Genomic DNA, 19,757 nt, shown 5'->3' on the forward strand with positions numbered 1-19,757 from the left:
CAATAACTTAGAAACCCTGAAATAACCTCTGCGATGTTATGTCGGGGTTATTGAAGTGGAACTGCGAATGTTATTTTGAGGTTATTTTTGAGTTATTTAGGATTATTGAAGTGGAACATTTGAGTTTCTCTTCCATAACCTCGAAATAAGCGGTTATAGTTCAATAATCCTAAAATAACCTCTACGATGCAGTAGTCTGCACTTAGAGTTATGTCTGGAGTCTGGACATAATTTTTCCATTCATCACGACAACCATGAGTATTATTCGAGACAAAAAAAAAAAAAAAAGACATGGAGGGACATGGTGGAGAGAGAGAGTTTTATATGCTTATAAAATCTATCATATTTGGATCCCAATCTCTCTTCCATTCGAACTCCTATTACAGATTTAAATTTTTGGCGTTGCAAGAAACATATAGTAATTTTTAATGATACCTATTTTCTTCGAATGGAGGAAGCATTCCTATTTATTTGCAATGTGTTTTATTTTTTGGCGGAAAATTTAGTTCTCAATATTTAGTTAATTGGTTAAAAAAATCTTGATTCATTTGATTTTATCTTTTTATATGAGAGTGGTTAAACTTTAGGCGACTTAATAACTTCAGTTTTTTTTGAAAGTTGATGAGTTCATGGTCAATATTGGTTTGTTAAGTTGGCTGGTTGGGGCAAGCTTATCTTATTTTGATATTTTGGATCTAAGTGGCTCATCATGAATCAAGTATATAGGTTGTTTTACGGAGATACATTTAGTTTTTTAATTTTCTTACATCATTGAGAGACCATAACAAACATGTGTAAAATGATTAAATGGTTCATATGTTTTTCATGATAGTGTCCTATCTTGAACTCAATATTTGATTTGGTTTATATTTTTGAAAACAAAACTATGAATAACTTTTTTGCCCTTTTGATGTGCTATTTATTTTTTTCCACTTTCATCTCTTAGAAAGCAGCGTCTCATTAAGAGATTCTCCAACTAAATGTTATTAAAAGGTAGGTAAAAAGAAATAAGAATCCTATGGCTAAGAGGGGATTGAAATATTCTTTTTTTCATTCTTTCTCTAATAATGATAGTATGATGGTTGGAGGTGTTGTGCAAACCAGAGCAAACTCGAATGCTTGATAGGTCGACGGGTTGGCGACAAAGCCTTTGGTCACAGAGCTGGTCAAAACCGCGACCGTGTAAGGTAGAGCAAGCGCTTAACCCAATGAGTTGCGCTAACCTGTTTGATCCTTCAGGGGCGTGACCTAGCAGACTGCAGGATCGTCGGCATGATCCAGACAAGTCAATGGCAAGGATCGCCGAAACTGTTGAATCTACTTTGGAGCAATCATGCAGATCATAATCTGCTGGTGAGGAAGCCGTGTGACAATCCTTAATTTGGTTGAATCGAACAATGTGAGGTGTGCCTGCAAAATTAACAGGATTTATGTCATTTTGGACATTTAATAGGTTTTTTTGTGGGATTTTATGTCTATAAAAAGTCCCAAAAAGGAGAAAAATGTGGAGTCTCCCAGCTTTTCGTTGTGCGTTCATTGGAGCTCCCTCGTCTGCTAACTAGAGTTTTCTAATCTATTATTATGCGATCAATGAAGCTCTTCATATCTATTAATTGGAGTCTCCCAACCTGTTGTTGTGCGATCAAAGAAGCTCCCCTTGGTTCACTATTTGGATAATCTAGTACCTCTGAAAATCAATTATAGTATCAAAATTTTGAGGAGAAAATGCCAACACCATTTGAAAATGAGTTGTCTATTTATTCGATGGCATGGAAGATTGAGGTTACTAAGATCAATCATATTCTTGGCGAGCACAAGAGAAATAACTCCTTGATCATAATTTGGAGACTTTGCAGGCTTTTCGACAGAGGATGTTGGCTTTTGATGAAAAGAACATGAAGTCACAGACCTTCTGAGAATGTGGAGAATGCTATTTTGGATTAGTCTCTTTTCTTAAGCTAACTTATTATAATTTTTGCAATAATGTGTGTTGATCATTGTAGATTTTCAATCACTTGATATGATATTTATACACGATGATAATGTAGTGATAATGTATTTGTTTGCTCATATTTCTTTTGCTTGATGTACTAAAAGTTTTGATGTTGCTTATGTGGTTGCATTTGTTTCTTTCTAAAATATTTTCCCCTTATTTCTGGGATGAAATTTCCCCAACTCCATGGTGTTGTTGAAGCTTTCATCTTTACAGTCAGAGCATACTGACATCGAAATTTTCTAAGGCTCATGCTTTCTGAGATTATTTTGATTCTAAAATATGTAGAAGCCTACATTCAAAGTTAGCACATATTTTTTGTATAAAGAAAAATTATATACCTTTTGGGGCTTGTGCCTTCTGAATTTTGTAGGTGAATATGTACCTTATGAGGCTTGTGCCTTTTAAGGCTTTTGATATGCATGTACCTTTTGAGACTTGTAGCCTTCTGAGAATTTTAAGTTGAGACCCTATCAACTATTTTCTCTCATCAAGACTCTATGGTGAAGATTGTATTCACTACTAGCTTCCTATTAGGATGCCTCTTAAGTTAATCTTCTAGGGGTATGGGTGGAGATCTTATCTGTCACTTGCCCTCAAGGGGTCTTTTTAGCGAAGAATTTATCCACTACTAGCTTTCTATTGAAACTTACCTCCCAGGTTCATCTACAAGGATGTCAACACAATTTTAGGGGGGGTCCTCTGGAAGTTGTCGGTCGCCCGAATGGAAATTTCGTCGCCCGCTTCGGAGGGACATTTAATTAATTTATATATATATATATATATATATATAATATGACATTCGTTTGGTCTATGAAATCATTTTATTATAAGTCTAAAAGTTCCTCAATTTAATATGAAAAATTAAATAGGGTTTATATTAAACTGGGTTCAGAAAAGCTTCATATAAGAGCAAACCCCTATAGTTAATTATATTCTTGATAACCAGAGTTACCTAAGAAAACTCTTGATAAGAATCAGGGGATATTGTTTCAAGATTTTCAAAGGGATTGAAATTTTCACGGGGTCAGACAAAGAGGTGTGAAAAATGAATGACTCAAATTTAGAACATTTTAGTTTTGAATCCGAAAGAAGAAGAACTAGGGGACATCATAGATCCTGAGGAGAACCTCAAGGACTTCCTAAGCTGTCCTACTATTTGGCTTCAGTTTTAGAGAATAGAACTATTGAGTGTTTCATCCTACCAATTTTATTAATTAGGGCTTACATTCGTGTGAAATAATCACACAAATAGTTTAGAAGATGTGAGGGTTTAGGTCATGAAAATTCAGGTCGTGATGAACGACAACCTCAAAATCCTAAGACGAGTTAGGGCTTATACTGCATAGCAGAGCTATATAAAGGCCTAAAGAAAAGTCGAGGATTTATGTCGCACTAGGCAAACAACCTTGAAATCCTATCGCTTATTTTTTAATTCTAAAGAATAGTTTAGCTGGTTAGACATCTTTTGCTATTGAAGATGTCCGTGCAGCCCACAATGCTAGCTCCAAGCTACTCGTCGTAGCAAGTTTAAGTTTTCTAAGGTGTCAAGTTATGATGTCAAATCAAATGTTCCATATGGTTAAGGTTATTTAAATGTTATGGAGGTGTTAAAGTTGATTAGAGTGACACTAGTTAGGATCCTACAATTCCCTCGTTCTGATATCACTATTTTCTTTCAGATTCATTTAGTCAAAATGAATTTATTTACTAAACTCAACTCATTGAGTTCTATACTTTCATTTAGATTGTGGGAAATCTCGTTAGTAATCGGTTTTTACCTCCTCCGAGGGATTCCCGATCATTTGATAGAGACGTTTTAATTTAGTTACGATTTTTGTTTTGTTTTGCTTGTGATTAAATTTTGAGTTGTCTTATATTTTGACTGTTGTGGAGGTGAATTTTATCTTATTTTGATTTTAATTTTGGTTCTGGTTTCAGTTTTATGACTATCCTAAAAGTTTTGGTTTTGACATGCAGGGTGACTTTGTTGTTTATCATGCAAGTTTATAAGCAGGGAAGAAAATATGCAAATAAAAGTAACTTGCAATGCAATAACTTAAAAACGTACCTGTCAATTCTTCTCGTTCCTCCACCTAAAAGATCAGTATTTGCAAAACATATGTATAATTTTGCAGGGATTAAAACATGCTTGTAGAGAAAGCAAACAATATAGATTTGAGACATCTCTACCAGATCTTATGTTATATATTGGTGGGTCCAATTTGTTCATCTCTAGAGTGATTCCATTAAGCAAATCAGAATAAGTTCAAGTGTCCTCCGAGATTCCCAAAGTATTATAAAAAGTTCTGAGTAATATCCTAGACATTTCACAGTCCCTCAAATCGTCTCGAGTTTATTTTGGTCTTATTATGTTTGCTATATGGATCACCCAATCCATATTCTTATGCTTAGTGAACCTTGATGTATTAATTATCCCTTTAAGTGGGGTAATTATCACTTGATGTTTCACTTATGAATTATGTGGGTAAAAGGCCCTTAGGGGCAATTTGGCTTAATTAAGAAACTTAGCCGGTTTGATTTTAGAATGAGCTTAAAGGGTTTTTTTTTTTTAAAAAAAGTTTCAAATTAATTATATGTCATTTTCTAAACCTCATTAGACAAAGATTTCGATCAAACCTAATTCACCACTAAGCCCTTAAAACTTAAGGGGTAGATTTATAACTTTTAGTATTTTAATTAAGTCTAAATATTGATTAAGGCCAAATCTTCAAAATTACTATTTTGCCCCTAAGGACCTGACACTTCATAATTTATCAAATTTAATGCAAATAAACTTAAAATGTTTATGATACCCTACCCATGGGTCAATTAAAACATCATAAGAGAATATGTGATTTTTTTGAATTTATTTAATTTATAATTATTTTTTTATGCAAAAATAGGGATTTTCAATGAAAATTCAATAACTCAACCAAAATAAGATTTCTATCTTTAAAAAAGTTATTGGAGGTTCACCTAGATCAAAGGACCACCTGGACCTGTTTTCATGATTTTTAGAGGTTTGACTTAATTATTAGAATTATTTGCTTGTTTTTCAGTTTTAATTAAATATAAAATATTATTTAAATGGAAAATTAAGTTTTATATTTTTCTTAAATCTCTTTGATTTCCGGAAACCCAAAGAAATAAATTTCATATTTTTATGATTTATATTTTAATTATTATAACTACTTTAATGGAAAATTTAAGGAAAATTTATTTTTAAGACTTCAAAATTAACATCTTGACTTAGAAAATTAGGAAAATTATTTTAATTAGTTCCAAATGATCAGGAAGCCAAATGTGACATTTTAGTGTGTTTGTACAATTGTGCAATTTTTATGATTTTTAATTAATTTTTATTTATTTAAATGTTTAAAAATAGCTCAAAAATGGAATATTTATTTTAATTCTAATTTTATTTTCCTAAGGTTCCTCTGGTCATAAGGAGCTCCCAAAACCAATTTGGTGATTCTTTAAGTTGTATTTTAATTATTATAATTATTTTAGTGTTGAAAATGCAATTTCACTTGATTAATTCATTTTAATGGTCAAATTAATTCCAATTAACTTGAAAATTTTATGAGGAGCTTCTCTGATATTAAATTACAGTGAAGAATGATTTTTATGTCACTTACATTTATAATTACACCTACTTAATTTATTTCATTTTTTAGGGGTTGGTTATAATTAGAGTTACTTTTAATGAGTTAGACCAAGTTTATATTTTTCCTAGTCCTCTAACCACAGTAAACCTATCAAAATAAGTTTTGCATTTTTATGATGAGTATTTTAATTTTTACAATTATTTTACGAAAGCAGGGACTATTAACTTGAAAATTAGAAATCTCTAGTTAGAGATGCTCTCTGACCTTGGAAAAATCAGCGGAGATGTCTAATAATAGAGACATTAAAAGCCTCATGGTCCCATGCCATGGTGAAATGTCTATGCAAATGAAGAATCCAAATAAGAAAAACACCATTTAATTAATTAAAAATCATACATGCATCAAACAGACAGGAAACTATTTTCACATTGTTCTCCTCTGTTCACTGAGCATGAGGTTATTTTTATTTTATTTTTGTGATTTTTCAACACCAAGATATGAATTTTTAAAGTTTTGGCTATTAAATAAATAAAATAAAACCCTATTTTTCTACTTATCCAGCGCATCCTCGTACGCGTCGAACAGACACATGTCGCCTAGGGATTGGGCGCCACCATCAAAGTTTGCCCGTACTTTATAAACCGAGACTCTGTTTGACGCGACCCTGGCCATCCATGTGATACACATGTGATCCAACTAATTTAATTCAAACTAAATTATTTAATTAATTTTTTATAATTTTAAATTTTATGTAATTGCATTTAAAAATGAAGTAAATAATTATTTTGATTATAATCAATTAATTTACTTTAAATTACTGATGAAAAATACCTTATATTAAGTGATCAATATAATTAATGAGAAATATTTATTACATATTTAACTCCCAAACCTTACCTTTTACATTTATACCACACGTACCTTTCATATCATATAATAATATCATTAATTTAACTTTCAGAAAATAAAATGCGGCTTATATGTAAACATTTCAGTTAGATGTTTGATAGGTAAATGCTTAGAAATCCCAAAAAGAAAAAAAAAACAAACAGGGTAAAGTAAAAAATTTATAAATACAAAAAAAAAGTAGAGGGGCTTTTAAAAGAATAAAATGAGAGAAAAAAATAGCATGTGAGAAAGAAATAATCCTGTAGTACTAATTGCTAAAGTTATTTTAGACATAAACATAACAATGATCATAAGGTCTGTATGCATGGTATCATTTTTGCAAATTAAAAAAAAAAAAATTACTTCTGAAAATGTCTAAATATATAAATATATTTCATAATGAACAACAACCTCTAAAAAAGGACGCTTAACATGCAAATAGACCTTAAGAAAATTGTTTTGTTCACGTCAAAAATAACTTAAGTAATTAGTACTACAGGATTATTTCTTTTTTTTTACAACTACAGAACTCGAGAGCTTCATGAAATTTTTTAAGATACACGTTTTGGATCCAACATCCTTGGAAGATACCACCCATAAAGGCAAGTTTGTGCTTTATGCACGACTGAGAATTACATGAATTAGAAAGGTCTATGAGTCCAAAAGGAGGAAAATCATGTCGCCGACCGTCTATCCTGGAGTCTTCATTTAGGGAAAGGGCTATCTAGAAGACTCGACCGACCCTCGATCGAATAACCACTAGCATTGGAGATACATCAAGAAGAGAGGAAAAGCTGGATGAGCTCAAACATCCAGTACCTAAGCAAGGGGGAGATCGACGAAGAACTCGCCGATCACAGGAGATTCAAATATAAGACTGCCCAATGCCTACTAGTCGAAGAAAAACACTTCAAGAAGTCGGTCAGGTCCTTATGCCTAAAGCAGATTGTGGAGCTGTGGAGGATGAGGTTGAAAACATACTCCGAGAAGTTCGTGGCGAGTAATGAGAGAAAAAAATAGCATGTGAAAAAGAATAATCATGTATTACTAATTGTTAGAGTTATTTTAAACGTGAACAAAATAATGATCTTAAGGTCTGTTTGTATAGTATCATTTTTGTAAATTAAAATAAAAAAAGTACTTCTAAAAATGTCTAAATGTATAAATATATTTCATAATGGACAACAATCTCTAAAAAAGGATGCTTACCATGCAAACAGACCTTAAGAAAATTGCTTTGTTCACGTCGAAAATAACTCAAGCAATTAGTACTACATGATTATTTCTTTTTCTTTACAACTAAAGAACTCATGAGCTTCATGAAATTTTTTAAGCTACAAGTTTTGGATCTAACATCCTTGGAAGATACCACCCATAAAGGCAAGTCTGTGCTTTATGCACGACTGAGAATTACATGAATTAGAAAGGTCTATGAGTCCAAAAGGAGGAAAATCATGTCGCCGACCGTCTATCCTGGAGTCTTCATTTAGGGAAAGGGCTATCTAGAAGACTCGACCGACCCTCGATCGAATAACCACTAGCATTGGAGATACATCAAGAAGAGAGGAAAAGCTAGATGAGCTCAAACATTCGGTACCTCAGCAAGGGGGAGATCGACGAAGAAGTCACCGATCGCAGCATATTCAAATATAAGACTACCCAATGCCTACTAGTCGAACGAAAACACTTCAAGAAGTTGGTCAGGTCCTTATGCCTAAAGCAGATTGTGGAGGACGAGGTTGAAGAAATACTCCGAGAAGTTCGTGGCGGGGATTATGGGAGCCAACCCGTGGGAAAGAAGCTAGCTCACCGAATAGAACGATAATGTTACTTCTTGCGGAAATTGCTCAAAGATGTCAAACTTGATAATTTTATTAAAAATTCAAAGGACTCATCCAATAGATTAGAAACTTCATCAATCAGCTAACTAATGTCTTCTGCTAATAATGATAGTTATTTATGTTGAACACTAATGAATGCTTCTATGTCTATATAAGATGGCGAATTATCATGAAAACATAGTTCTTTTTATCGTTAAATTGGTGGAAAATGTAAGATGAATAATTCATGCTGGATTTCCATAAATTATCAAATATTTGATATAATAACTTTATTGGCTGAACTTGCTCTAAAAACGACGCTTACTCATTTAGAACTGATAATAATTTACTTTGATAGATAAAAAAAACTAGCTTTTGAAAGTAAATAAATTATGCAAAGTATTAAACTTTAAGCTATAGTCAATAATCGAAGTAGAGAACCTAATTGTCCACATTTTGAAATCGAAACAATTGGTAAACAACCCCTATCTAATTGTGGAAATTTAGTAAGAATAATTCATTCAAAATGGAATGTTTATATTTGCAAGATTGGTAGCCATTGAAATTTATTTCAAATTAAGTAAGTCTTAAAAAAGAAAACCTCATCATTTATATACTTACTTACAACTCTCTTTTAATTAAAGAATCACGAGTACTGCTCATCGTTTGGCCTCCGGTAAGCACAACACGGTTTTATCTCATCTAATTGTGTGTTTCTTCCTGACTTATCTATTTTCATTTTTTGAATCTCTTTCTATTTTTATTTTTTGAATCTCTTCTTATAAGCACATTGTATTGGGATTTTAATCTGATTATCGAATGATTGTCATTAAGCATTTTTTTTACTCTGATTATGGGTTCTTTCCTATTTATTCTATTATATCTTATTCTATTATATTTTGTTTCAATTGGAGAATGCATTTTATTGCGCAAGAAAATCTTACTTTTCTCAAAATGTTTAATAATATGAGAAAGATGATATAATCTATAGGATGCATAATTTAAATTCAACAGTAAACATAACCAAGTTGCTCCCCTAATTTTAGTTGAAGGCAGCGTACTTATTAAATCCGAGAATTCTGTATATTTATAGAATTTAAATCAAGATTATTGATAAATATTGCCAAATTTTAAAATATAAAGTTAAATAATTTATATTATGCATAGTTAAATTCACTGAACAGAAACAAATATCCAGAAATTAATATCTGGTTAACTAAATAAGTTAATAATTAATAATTAATATAATTACAAAGATATTAAATTAAAATAAACTAAATTAGTCGTAATAATTGAGTCATCAAAATTTAGTATTAAAATTATATTTTCACTCTATCCCAAAAAACAGAAAGAAATACCACGTAATTTAACAAATTTAACAGCTTATACATCATTTAAAACACCTTTTGAGTTTAATCACCTTAAAAATGTACAAAATTTGGATTTTGAATTAAATCCAATCTATGCTAAACAACCCCTAAATAATTAATCACTCGTTAATGATTATGAGAAATCTTAAACTAATTGGTTATTATGTGAAATATTTAACAATTTACTGAAATTCAGTAAGAATAATTCATCTTATTTTTCTGCCAATTACCAAAAAAAAAAAACTATATTTTCATGATAAATCGTCATCTTATTTTTTTCTGCCGATTCTGAGAAATTAAAAAAAAAAAAACTCGAATGAGTCTGCGATTATATTTGGAAGTTTGTTAGCCGTTATAAAAATAAGTGAAAAAAAAATTAAAATTTCTTCCAAATTAAGAAGTCTTTAAAAAAATAAACCTCACTCTGTATATAATTACTTATTAGGGATCGAGTTAACCGCCTACTATTTCCTAATTCTCTTCCGAATTTCTCTTCGAGTTCAAGTTCACCGCCTACTATTTCCTAATTCCCTTCCGAATCCATCGTTCAATATTTTTCCAAATTTGAGGTTTCCCTTGAAGGAAATGTCATGCGTTGATAACATAAGTGCGAATTAGTAGTGTTATTGTAGTAAATATCACAACAATACCACTAAATTTGTGCCTACCTATCCACATGTAATTTTATTTCGAGGGAGGGGGGTGAGTGTGAGCTATGTGTCATTGTTTACGACGAGACAGATGAGAAAAAATCGCGTATGCCGATTGGAAATATGGACGACAGCGTGAATATTTTCTCGAGGCTAAGACGGGATGATGGTGACAGGAGAGTGAGTGTGAGCTTCATTTAGGCCTAGCAACAACAAGATTTATTAACCTCATTAATAGTGTGTTAGTGTCATTACCAAATGATAGTGTATCGGGATGTATAAAGACAGAAATGTCAAACTTCATTTTCCTTCGGTTTATGTTTTCTCTGAAGAGCGATGGGAAGCTTTAGGGAGAATATTTGCAGACTACCAAATTCTGATTTAACAGATTCCGGGACCAAATGTTTGCAGACTTCCAAATTCAAATTCTATTTGGATGAAGTTAATTTCTTTGAATATTAAAAGTTTCTTAAATTTTAGTTCAAAGGTGAAGATTGTTGTTTAATGGTCCAAAACTTATTTGATCAAGGATTCTGTGTTAGCAAAAGGGAATTGTTCTCATACTTTCTTGTTGTCTAGCTCTCTATCATTTTCTATATATAGCTCATATTTAGTTGTTTACAAAAAATAAGGCATTATGAGAGGAGTTAGTGCTGCAATGATATTGCCATCCACAACATCAATCTTTTCATTTGAGATTTTCATCTTTCACATGTAACAAATACTTCAAGAGGAGGGTTTAATGATGGGAAAATGTGAGACCTCATTATTGCCATTGCACCCATATTTAAACTTACACTGAAGTGTTTGACTTCACCCGCAATTGCAGCAATAATGTTGATCAGCAGCTACTAATATCCTATCTTACCGTCCCAATTTCTTGCTTTAAGAAAAAGGAATACATGTGTACAAATGAACTTAAAAAAAGGCATTTTATACATATTAAGGTATACATTGACAATGACATTTAACATATGGTATAGTTGACACATTCCATCTTTCTAAAACTGAATTCAAATGCATTTTAAATTTGCAGTATAATTTTTAAATATTACACGTCAAAAATTCAATTACCATACTAACACACTATTAAAAGGGTTAATAAATCTTGTTGTTGTTGGGCCTAAATGAAGCTCTCTCTCACTCTCTTGTCACCATCATTTCGTCTTAGCCTTGAGAAAAAATTTACGCCGTCGTGCATATATCCAAACTACAGACGTAATTTTTTTTTCTTCTGCCTCACCGTCGACATGGACACATAGCTCACACTCGCAATCTCATTCTTGTACCAAAAGAAGCAGCTCCCGCAGTTGATTCCCCCGCCCCCTTTGGAGGAAAATTTAAATGCAGATAGGGTAAGTGCAGATGTAATGGTTTTATGTTGCGATGATATCCGTTACAATAACACCACAATACTACTAATTCACAGGTATGTTATCCACACATGATATTTTATCATACCTTGACACCTATTGCTCCTATCAGTAAAACCCCAATTCTTTCACATCACATTAAAAATATTAATATTTTGATTAAATAATTTTTTTTCCTACATAGAATATCGCATATAAGTCAAAATTGAAGGTTAGGTGTTATAATATATGTAAATACGTAAGATTTTATAAAATGGTGGGTATATATATATATATATAATTAATTTTTTAATGAAATTATTTCTGTCATGTCACTATTTTTAATAATAATTTTTATTTTTTTATAAAATACATACACCACATTCTTTAATTATAGCGTAGTTGAATTGATCATTCACTCTATGAAAATATTTAAGAGAAATTACAAATAAACATGCATATTCTCTTAAAGGACTAAAATGAGAGGTTAAAAATTATAATTTACAAATTATTATAATTAGAAGTGAAAATTAACTAAATAAACTAATATTTTATGATCAACAAATCATATGTGAGTCATGAAACAATGCAATATCTATCTTATTCATAATAGAAAAGTAGACAATTAACAAAATAATGAATGCAATTATAGCATCTTGAGTGTAAGACCCAACACATATGAAATATGCATGAATTAAAAATATAAAAATGATGAATGCAACAAAACCTAATTAGAGTTCATGAAATTGCATAGACTCAAAGTCATTTAACAATAAATATATGCACCAATTAGTCTCTAAAATTTATTTCTGAATATTTGCAAATCAAAGCAATATGTTCTTCCCTAAAACTTCATTAAGCATTCATGCATCCGACATCAGAATCAAATTATTGGTTTGGTTGAATTCCCTGTCAAAAACATATAAAATAATATATTGAATATAAATCTCATATAATAAACGAAAATAAAGCATGGTTGAAGCATGAAACATAAAATTACTAATTAGAGGAATAAAAATATAGAAATACTAAAAAATCAAAGATAAATTGATCATTCCAAGTAAGAATTAGATTCAAAACCCTAATGCAATATGCTAAAAAAAGATCGGGCTAAAACTCCATCAAATTCACTCATTTCAGGTTTCGAACTCCCAATGCTACTTCACACTAAGGTAAAGTTATTTATATTATGCACTTATTGTGTCAAAATGAATTGAAACAAAATATAATATGATAGATTTGTAAAATATTCAGAACATATTATGCATCTCTGTCCTGCATTCCTTTCCCGTTAGAATGACAACATAGGTAGGTGTGGTCAATCTCTTTCTTCTCTCTGGTGTGGGAGACGGTCGTGGATCATCTTCTTCATCATTTTCAGGGTTTTCATTACTCTCTAATTTATTCCAATTGATTTCTTTCTTATTGCATGAGCATGCAGTCTTTTTAACTGTAATATTATATATATAAATTCATTAATCTCGGAAACATATACTCAAACTATCTATTCTTTATAGAGCTTATGTATGAATGTGAATATGTGTAAAATCGCATGGTCCTTCTCACGATAAATTACTCTTTTCTTTTAATAAGAAATATGAATTGCAAGTAATAATAATAAAGCCAAAGCTTTTCCGTCTATAATTATATTAAAAAAAAGCTTTCTCGTTTGAAGATATAAGAAAATAAAAATAAAAAAAAACCTTAAAACTGCATGATTTTTTTGGCAATATATCACCAAACTTTTCCTTTAAAATTAAGAAATGTGATATAAAATAATAATAAAAAAAGTGCAAAAACAATGCCTAAACTTTTTTCTCATTGACAACCAAAATAAAGCATGGTTGAAGCATGAAACATAAAATTACTAATTAGAGGAATAGAAATATAGAAATACTAAAAAATCAAAGATAAATTGATCATTCCAAGTAAGAATTAGATTCAAAACCCTAATGCAATATGCTAAAAAAAGATCGGGCTAAAACTCTATTACAAATTCTTACTAAGAACGGTATAACTTTTGTTTTTTAACAACTTCTGCAACCTTAATTTTAGGTCAATTGAAGACATACATTTGCACTAAAATAAAATATTCTAAAATTGTTGAATATGTATTTGGGGGAAAAAAAATTTAAGGAAGAACTAATAAATCCTGAAGAAATGCTTCGTTTAATATGAGAATCGGATTGAAAATTGAAAAATAAAGTATTGGGAGAATATTAGAGTGTACTAAGACCCTCGGTAAGTTTATCGGATTCAGAATTGGAATAACAAGAGATTTCTCGATCTCAATCGCAGAGACGCTGAACTTAATCTTATTTTATAATTAGGAAAATGTAGGTGGTGATCTCTGAACTCGAAAAGAGTTTCATAAGGGAATTAGGAAACAATAGACGTGAACTCGATCACTAACAAGTAATTATATGCAGGGTGAGGTTTCCTTTTTAAAGACAACTTAATTTCAAAGAAGTTTCAATTTTATTTTTCCGCTTATTTCTATAACGGCTAACAACCTTCCAAATATAAACGTAGATTTTTTATTTTCTAGGAATTGGCGGGAAAAAATTAGGCGGAGATTTATCAAGAACATATAGTTTTTTTTGTAATTAGCAAAAAAAAAGATGAATTTTTTTTTACTGGATTTCAATAAATTTTCATATATTTTACATAACAAGAGATCATTTTTTCTTCTTATTTCTAATTTTATTTATTATTTAGAATTAATTACATTTCATATGTTATAATATATTTAATTATTTTTAACGACACTCAAAATAAAGTTTAAATATGTTGATGATCGAAAACAAGAGTTTAGATAAAGTAGTCATTTGTTTTCTAGGTTAGTAATAACCGCACGTGATTCATGTAAAACATCGTTCATGAGGTTATAAATTAATTCGTATTTTAACCTCTGAACTATTCAAAAGTTAATATTTTTGCGTGATAGACCTAAAACTTCACAAAAAAAAAAATTGAATATTGACATTAAATAATGATAAATGTATAGATCTAAATTTGAAGAAAAGTTATATTCTAGAAAATTGATAATTTTCAATGAAAACAATTTGGTCGAATCGAAACTAATTTTGTCAAATAACCTTTCGGAAAATGCGGCTAAGATCTAAGACTCATGATAAAATATCCAAAACATAGTTAGAATAATAATAATTATAATAATTGTTGTGTACAAAATCTAGACAATAAATAAAATATAAATATTATTGAACTCTATATAGGAAACAGAGGCGGTGAATTTGATATCGATCTTAGTCTCAAATTAGGAAACAACATGCATTTAATTCAAACAAGGAAAGGAATTCAATAGGTTGAAAAAAATAGGATTCTTTGAACATTTTGAGGAAAGTAAGATTTTTTACACAATTAAATGCATTCGTTAATCGAAATAAAATCTAGTGGAATAAATATGGAAGAGCCGATAATCAGATTAAAAAAAAGCTTAGCGACAACTGTTCAATAATTAGATTAAAACTCTAATACAATGTGCTTACGAGATGCAATTCAAAAAAAAAAAAAAAAAAAAATAAGAGAGGGAAGAAACACATAATTAGATAAGATAAAAGCCTTGTGCTCACCGGAGGCGAAATGGTGAACAATAGAAGTAATTCATTAATTGAGGGAGAGTTGTAAGTAAGTATATAAAGGATGGGGTTTCCTTTTTAAGGCTTACTTAATTTGAAATTAATTATAACGGCTACCAAACTTCCAAGTATAAACCTCACATTTTGAATGAATTATTCTTACTAAATTTCCATAATTAGATAGGGGCTGTTTACCAATTGATTCGATTTCAAAACGTGGTCAATTAGGTTCTCTACTTTGATTATTGAGTATAGATATATATGTATGAAGGTGCTAACTTATTAGATGGAGGAATGTTGGGTCAACATACGTGGACAAGTTCATGAAAGCTTTGGTGAGTTCATGTTCGCCTTCCCGAATTCAAATTAACCATAATGGAATACAATGAGATATTTCACCTTTTTTTTTCACCCCAAAGAAGCATTTTAAGTTGACACCAAAATGACAATATCCATAGTACACAATTACATTAAACCCTAAAACCAACCTGTAAAAGATTCAAAATACCATATTCGATTTACAAAATTAATTTTTAAATCGATTAGCGTGTTAGACTTCGCTTCAAATCCCCCGCGGTGGAAGACGACGACAGAGAATGGGTTTGGGAGATGAAGGAGAAGAATTTATTTCTGAAAATTTAGTAAGAATAATTCATTCAAAACGGGAGGTTTATAATTGAAAGATTAACAACCGTTGAAATTTATTTCAAATCAAGTAAGTCTTAAAAAAGGAAACCTCATAATTTATATAATTACTTACAAGTCTCCATCAATTAAAGAAGTATGTCTGTTGTTCACCCTCTGGACACCCGCAAGCACCAGGTTTTTATCTTATCCAATTATGCGTCACTTCCTGACTTATCCAAATATTTTTTGTTGAATCTCTAATGATAAGAACATTATATTAGGGTTTTAATCTGATTATCGAATAATTGTCACTAAGTTTTTTTTTATCGGATTGTTGGTCCTTTCATATTTATTCTACCATATATTATTTCGATAGGTGAATGCATTTAATTGCGCAAAAAATCATACTTTTCTCAAAATGTTCAATAAATTTTATTTTTCTAACCTATTGGATCCCTCTTTGAGTTCGAGTTCACTGCCTACTATTTTATAATTAGAGGTCGAGATTGAGATCAAATTCACAGTTTCGCTTCCTAGTTACAATTCAAAATCATGATTCAAAAATATTTATATTTTATTTATTGACGTGACTTTGTATGCAATAATTTTGATTATTATTATTATTATTATTATTATTATTATTATTATTATTATTGCTGTTGTTGTTCTGATTATGTTTTGGTTAAAATAAAATTCTATTATAGTGAAAGTAAGTTGTGACCCACTATAATACATATGTTTAATATAAGTCAAATGTCATAGTGGAATGGTTAAAATAACTTTGCCATCTAAAATAATACTATGGAGTTAGCCAATTCACTAAGTTTATAAGGGATTTTTTTTTTTTTCATAATAAATTCATGTTCCAACTAGCGAACTCTAAAAAAAATCAACTCCTTTCATGTAATCTTTACTCCATTTGGGTCGAGTCCTCCGAGCTTTATCTATTATAGTGAGTCACAACTTACTTTCAAATAAACTGAAGGGATCGAGAGAAAAAAGATTAATTGATATGATGATCAACGCATGACTCATTATGTAATAAAATCATCAATTGCCTATAAAAAAGACCCTTGAATAATTTCTAGAAAATATAGCATTTCTATGATCAACACTACCCCACATAAGATTAAGGTGTAAATTTCTAAGATAAAAATTGTAAGAATGATAATTTTAAAAAAAATGTAACCCAACTACTTATAAAATCATGATTAAAATAGTTAAAAATGACTGCTACTTCAATGATTTCGTCGACGTGATTTAGAGTGAAGATGAGATTTGGGATATTTTAGGATTGTGGATGTAGTGTTTTATGAAGATGAATAACTAGATAAGTATGATGGTTTCATTGTAAGTGGTAGCCCTTATGATGCATTTGGAGATGATATATGGATAAAAAGGTTTTGTCTCCTATTGCAAGCATTAGATTTTATGAACAAGAAAATTCTTGGAGTATGTTTTGGCCATTAGATAAAACTTTTTTTTTCTTCTCCTATTATTGATGAATGCTAAGAGATTAGAGATTATTTCAGAAATAGCATAGAATGTATTATAAATGTTTGAAAAAATGATTGATTCATGAATTACAATACTGAACCATAATAATATGAGTCATGCGTTGATCTTGTGCAGTTATTATTAGCCTAGAAAACAAAGGACTACTTTATCCAAACTCTTGTTGCGATCATATTTCTATATATATATATTTATTTTTTTATTTTATTTTAATAGCATACATATATATTGAAACTAAATTAATTTATTTTAAAAATACTTAAAATATCATGGACATAATAATAATAGATAGAAGTTAAGTGGTATGTATGTAAATCTTTCTTTAATCTTTAAACACTCTAAATCAAATCAAAGTGTTGCATTACAGCAATAGAAGTCAATGTCGTAAGCAAGCATTTAATTTCTCCGTCTCTCATCTGATATCATGGACATAATAATAATAATAATAAAACCTGAATTTATCGAAAAGCATAGCATTAATAAATTTTAATTTAGCATTTATTATATTTAGCTGATTAAATGGTTTGAGCGAGATTAATGGTGTTAATGTTTATCTTTGCTTTCCTTTTAAAAGAGATATTTTGAAGATTTTATATGGATGGTTAAAAGAAGTAATAGTTTGCTAAATATTTATTAAATATTTACGAGTTTTATAATTTATTTTAGTATAAATTAGTTAACATTACACCGACAAATAAATTTTCATCTCAATAATCAAGTGGGAAAGAATCAATTAACTTTGATTTTTCAATGAAAATAAACAGACATGTGTAAGATATTACTGAAGGACTGAAGTCAAATATAATTGACAAACATTTTATCAATATCACATGAAACATGCAATAACCCTTTGAAAATAAAAGACAATTAAACACGTTAAAAATACAACAAATAAGGCTAAGAAACCCCAAAATCAAACTAACTATAGAAATATAACAATAAACATATACTCAATCTAAGCTAGCTGTTTGTTTTAACTGGATACATCCTTTCCTTCAGCTTGCTCTTCCCAAAAGCTTCATTAAGTTTCATGTCATGTTTCTCGTACAAATCTAATAGGGCCGAGGTTTCTACAATTGAGAGTTCAAAGCTAGCTGTGGGGTCACAATAATTTTGTAAAATTGGCCTGAATGCATCCTCCTCAAGGGGCTTGCAGAGCTTCTTAATACGAATCCTCACCTGTGCGGGAAACCTAGAAGTGCCCTTATAGTTGATATCTTCCCAGACTGTTGAATCTATATTATAACCCCCAAAACTGGTTGCTTCAAAAATTCCATGAAGCTGGCGAGTTGTTTCATTGTAAAGGAAAAGAGGCATTCCTGGAGTAATTGCCCTGACAGAGTCACAATAGCTTAGTGGCAAACAGAACAACTGCATCTTAATGTCTTTCTCCATGGTTTCATTGCAGGAAATAAACATATAACCCCCGATCTTATTCCATGGCGATGTCTGAGCTAATGAAAAAGTCTTGAAACACCTGTTAGAAGAATAACTGCTAAGTAGGATGTCATTATTGCACTTGTTAATCCTAGTGTTCCTCTTGAATTTGCTTATGTAGTTTTCATTGCTCGACTCCTCGTCCTCTGCGAACCCCAGTTTTTCCCCTGATTGTTTGGTCTCAATGACTTTGGGATGATAATCAAAGCATTTGATTCGCTTGGCCATTGATCTTGTCATGTCAGCCAATTTTATAGTGATAACGAACCATTGGAGATCCTCTAAGGCGTTCGACTGACACGGATATAATTCAACCCCCTAATTCCAAATATTGTGGTTGTCCATTATCTTGAGTACAGAAAAAAATAATGATTTAAAAAACATTCTCAAATTATTGAATAGATAGGACTAAAGAAGATATAGAAAAAAAAATGTGAGTTAAAAAAGAAAATCTTAAAACCGCTCCATAATATTGAATATTATGATTTACATAGTATGATTTGCTTCATATTATTTTTGCTCAATTGAATGCGCAATCATTCGCACCCAAAATAAATTTTGCCATAGTTTTAGAACATATAATATACCTTAATCAATGAAAAGAAAACATAGAATAAGAGAGAAAAGTCAGGAGGAAACACATATTTGATGAGATAAAAGCCAGGTGCTTGACGTGCTTCTCTAATTGAGGGAGGCTTGTAAGTAGTCATATAAAGGAAGAGGTTTCCTTTAATAAGACTTATACTTTATTTGAAATAAATTTCAAATCTACTCTTCTGCTTATTTCAATCACGGCTACTAACCAACTTTCTAAATATAAACATCTTTTTTTTAATGAATTATTCTAACTAAATTTCCATAAATCGTCAAATATTTCACGTAATAAATAACTAGA

At 30.4% G+C, this 19,757-nt stretch overlaps 1 protein-coding gene across 1 annotated transcript; it reads right to left on the reverse strand.

Annotated features, from left to right (window-relative positions):
* Nucleotides 1–18,385: 18,385 nt before the first annotated feature.
* LOC110038753 (B2 protein-like) lies at nt 18,386–19,090 on the reverse strand. Its single transcript, XM_020743644.1, has one exon. It carries the CDS (start codon nt 19,088–19,090, stop codon nt 18,386–18,388), a length of 705 nt encoding a protein of 234 aa, XP_020599303.1.
* Between the last annotated feature and the right edge of the window lie 667 nt (nt 19,091–19,757).

This window comes from Phalaenopsis equestris, unplaced genomic scaffold (genome assembly GCF_001263595.1).
Source record: "Phalaenopsis equestris unplaced genomic scaffold, ASM126359v1 Scaffold233712, whole genome shotgun sequence".
NCBI classification, from domain to species: Eukaryota; Viridiplantae; Streptophyta; class Magnoliopsida; order Asparagales; family Orchidaceae; genus Phalaenopsis; species Phalaenopsis equestris.

Coding starts and splice junctions, on each gene's coding strand:
- LOC110038753 (XM_020743644.1), bottom strand. CDS start 19,090: ATGGCCAAGCGAATCAAATGCTTTGATTATCATCCCAAAGTCATTGAG.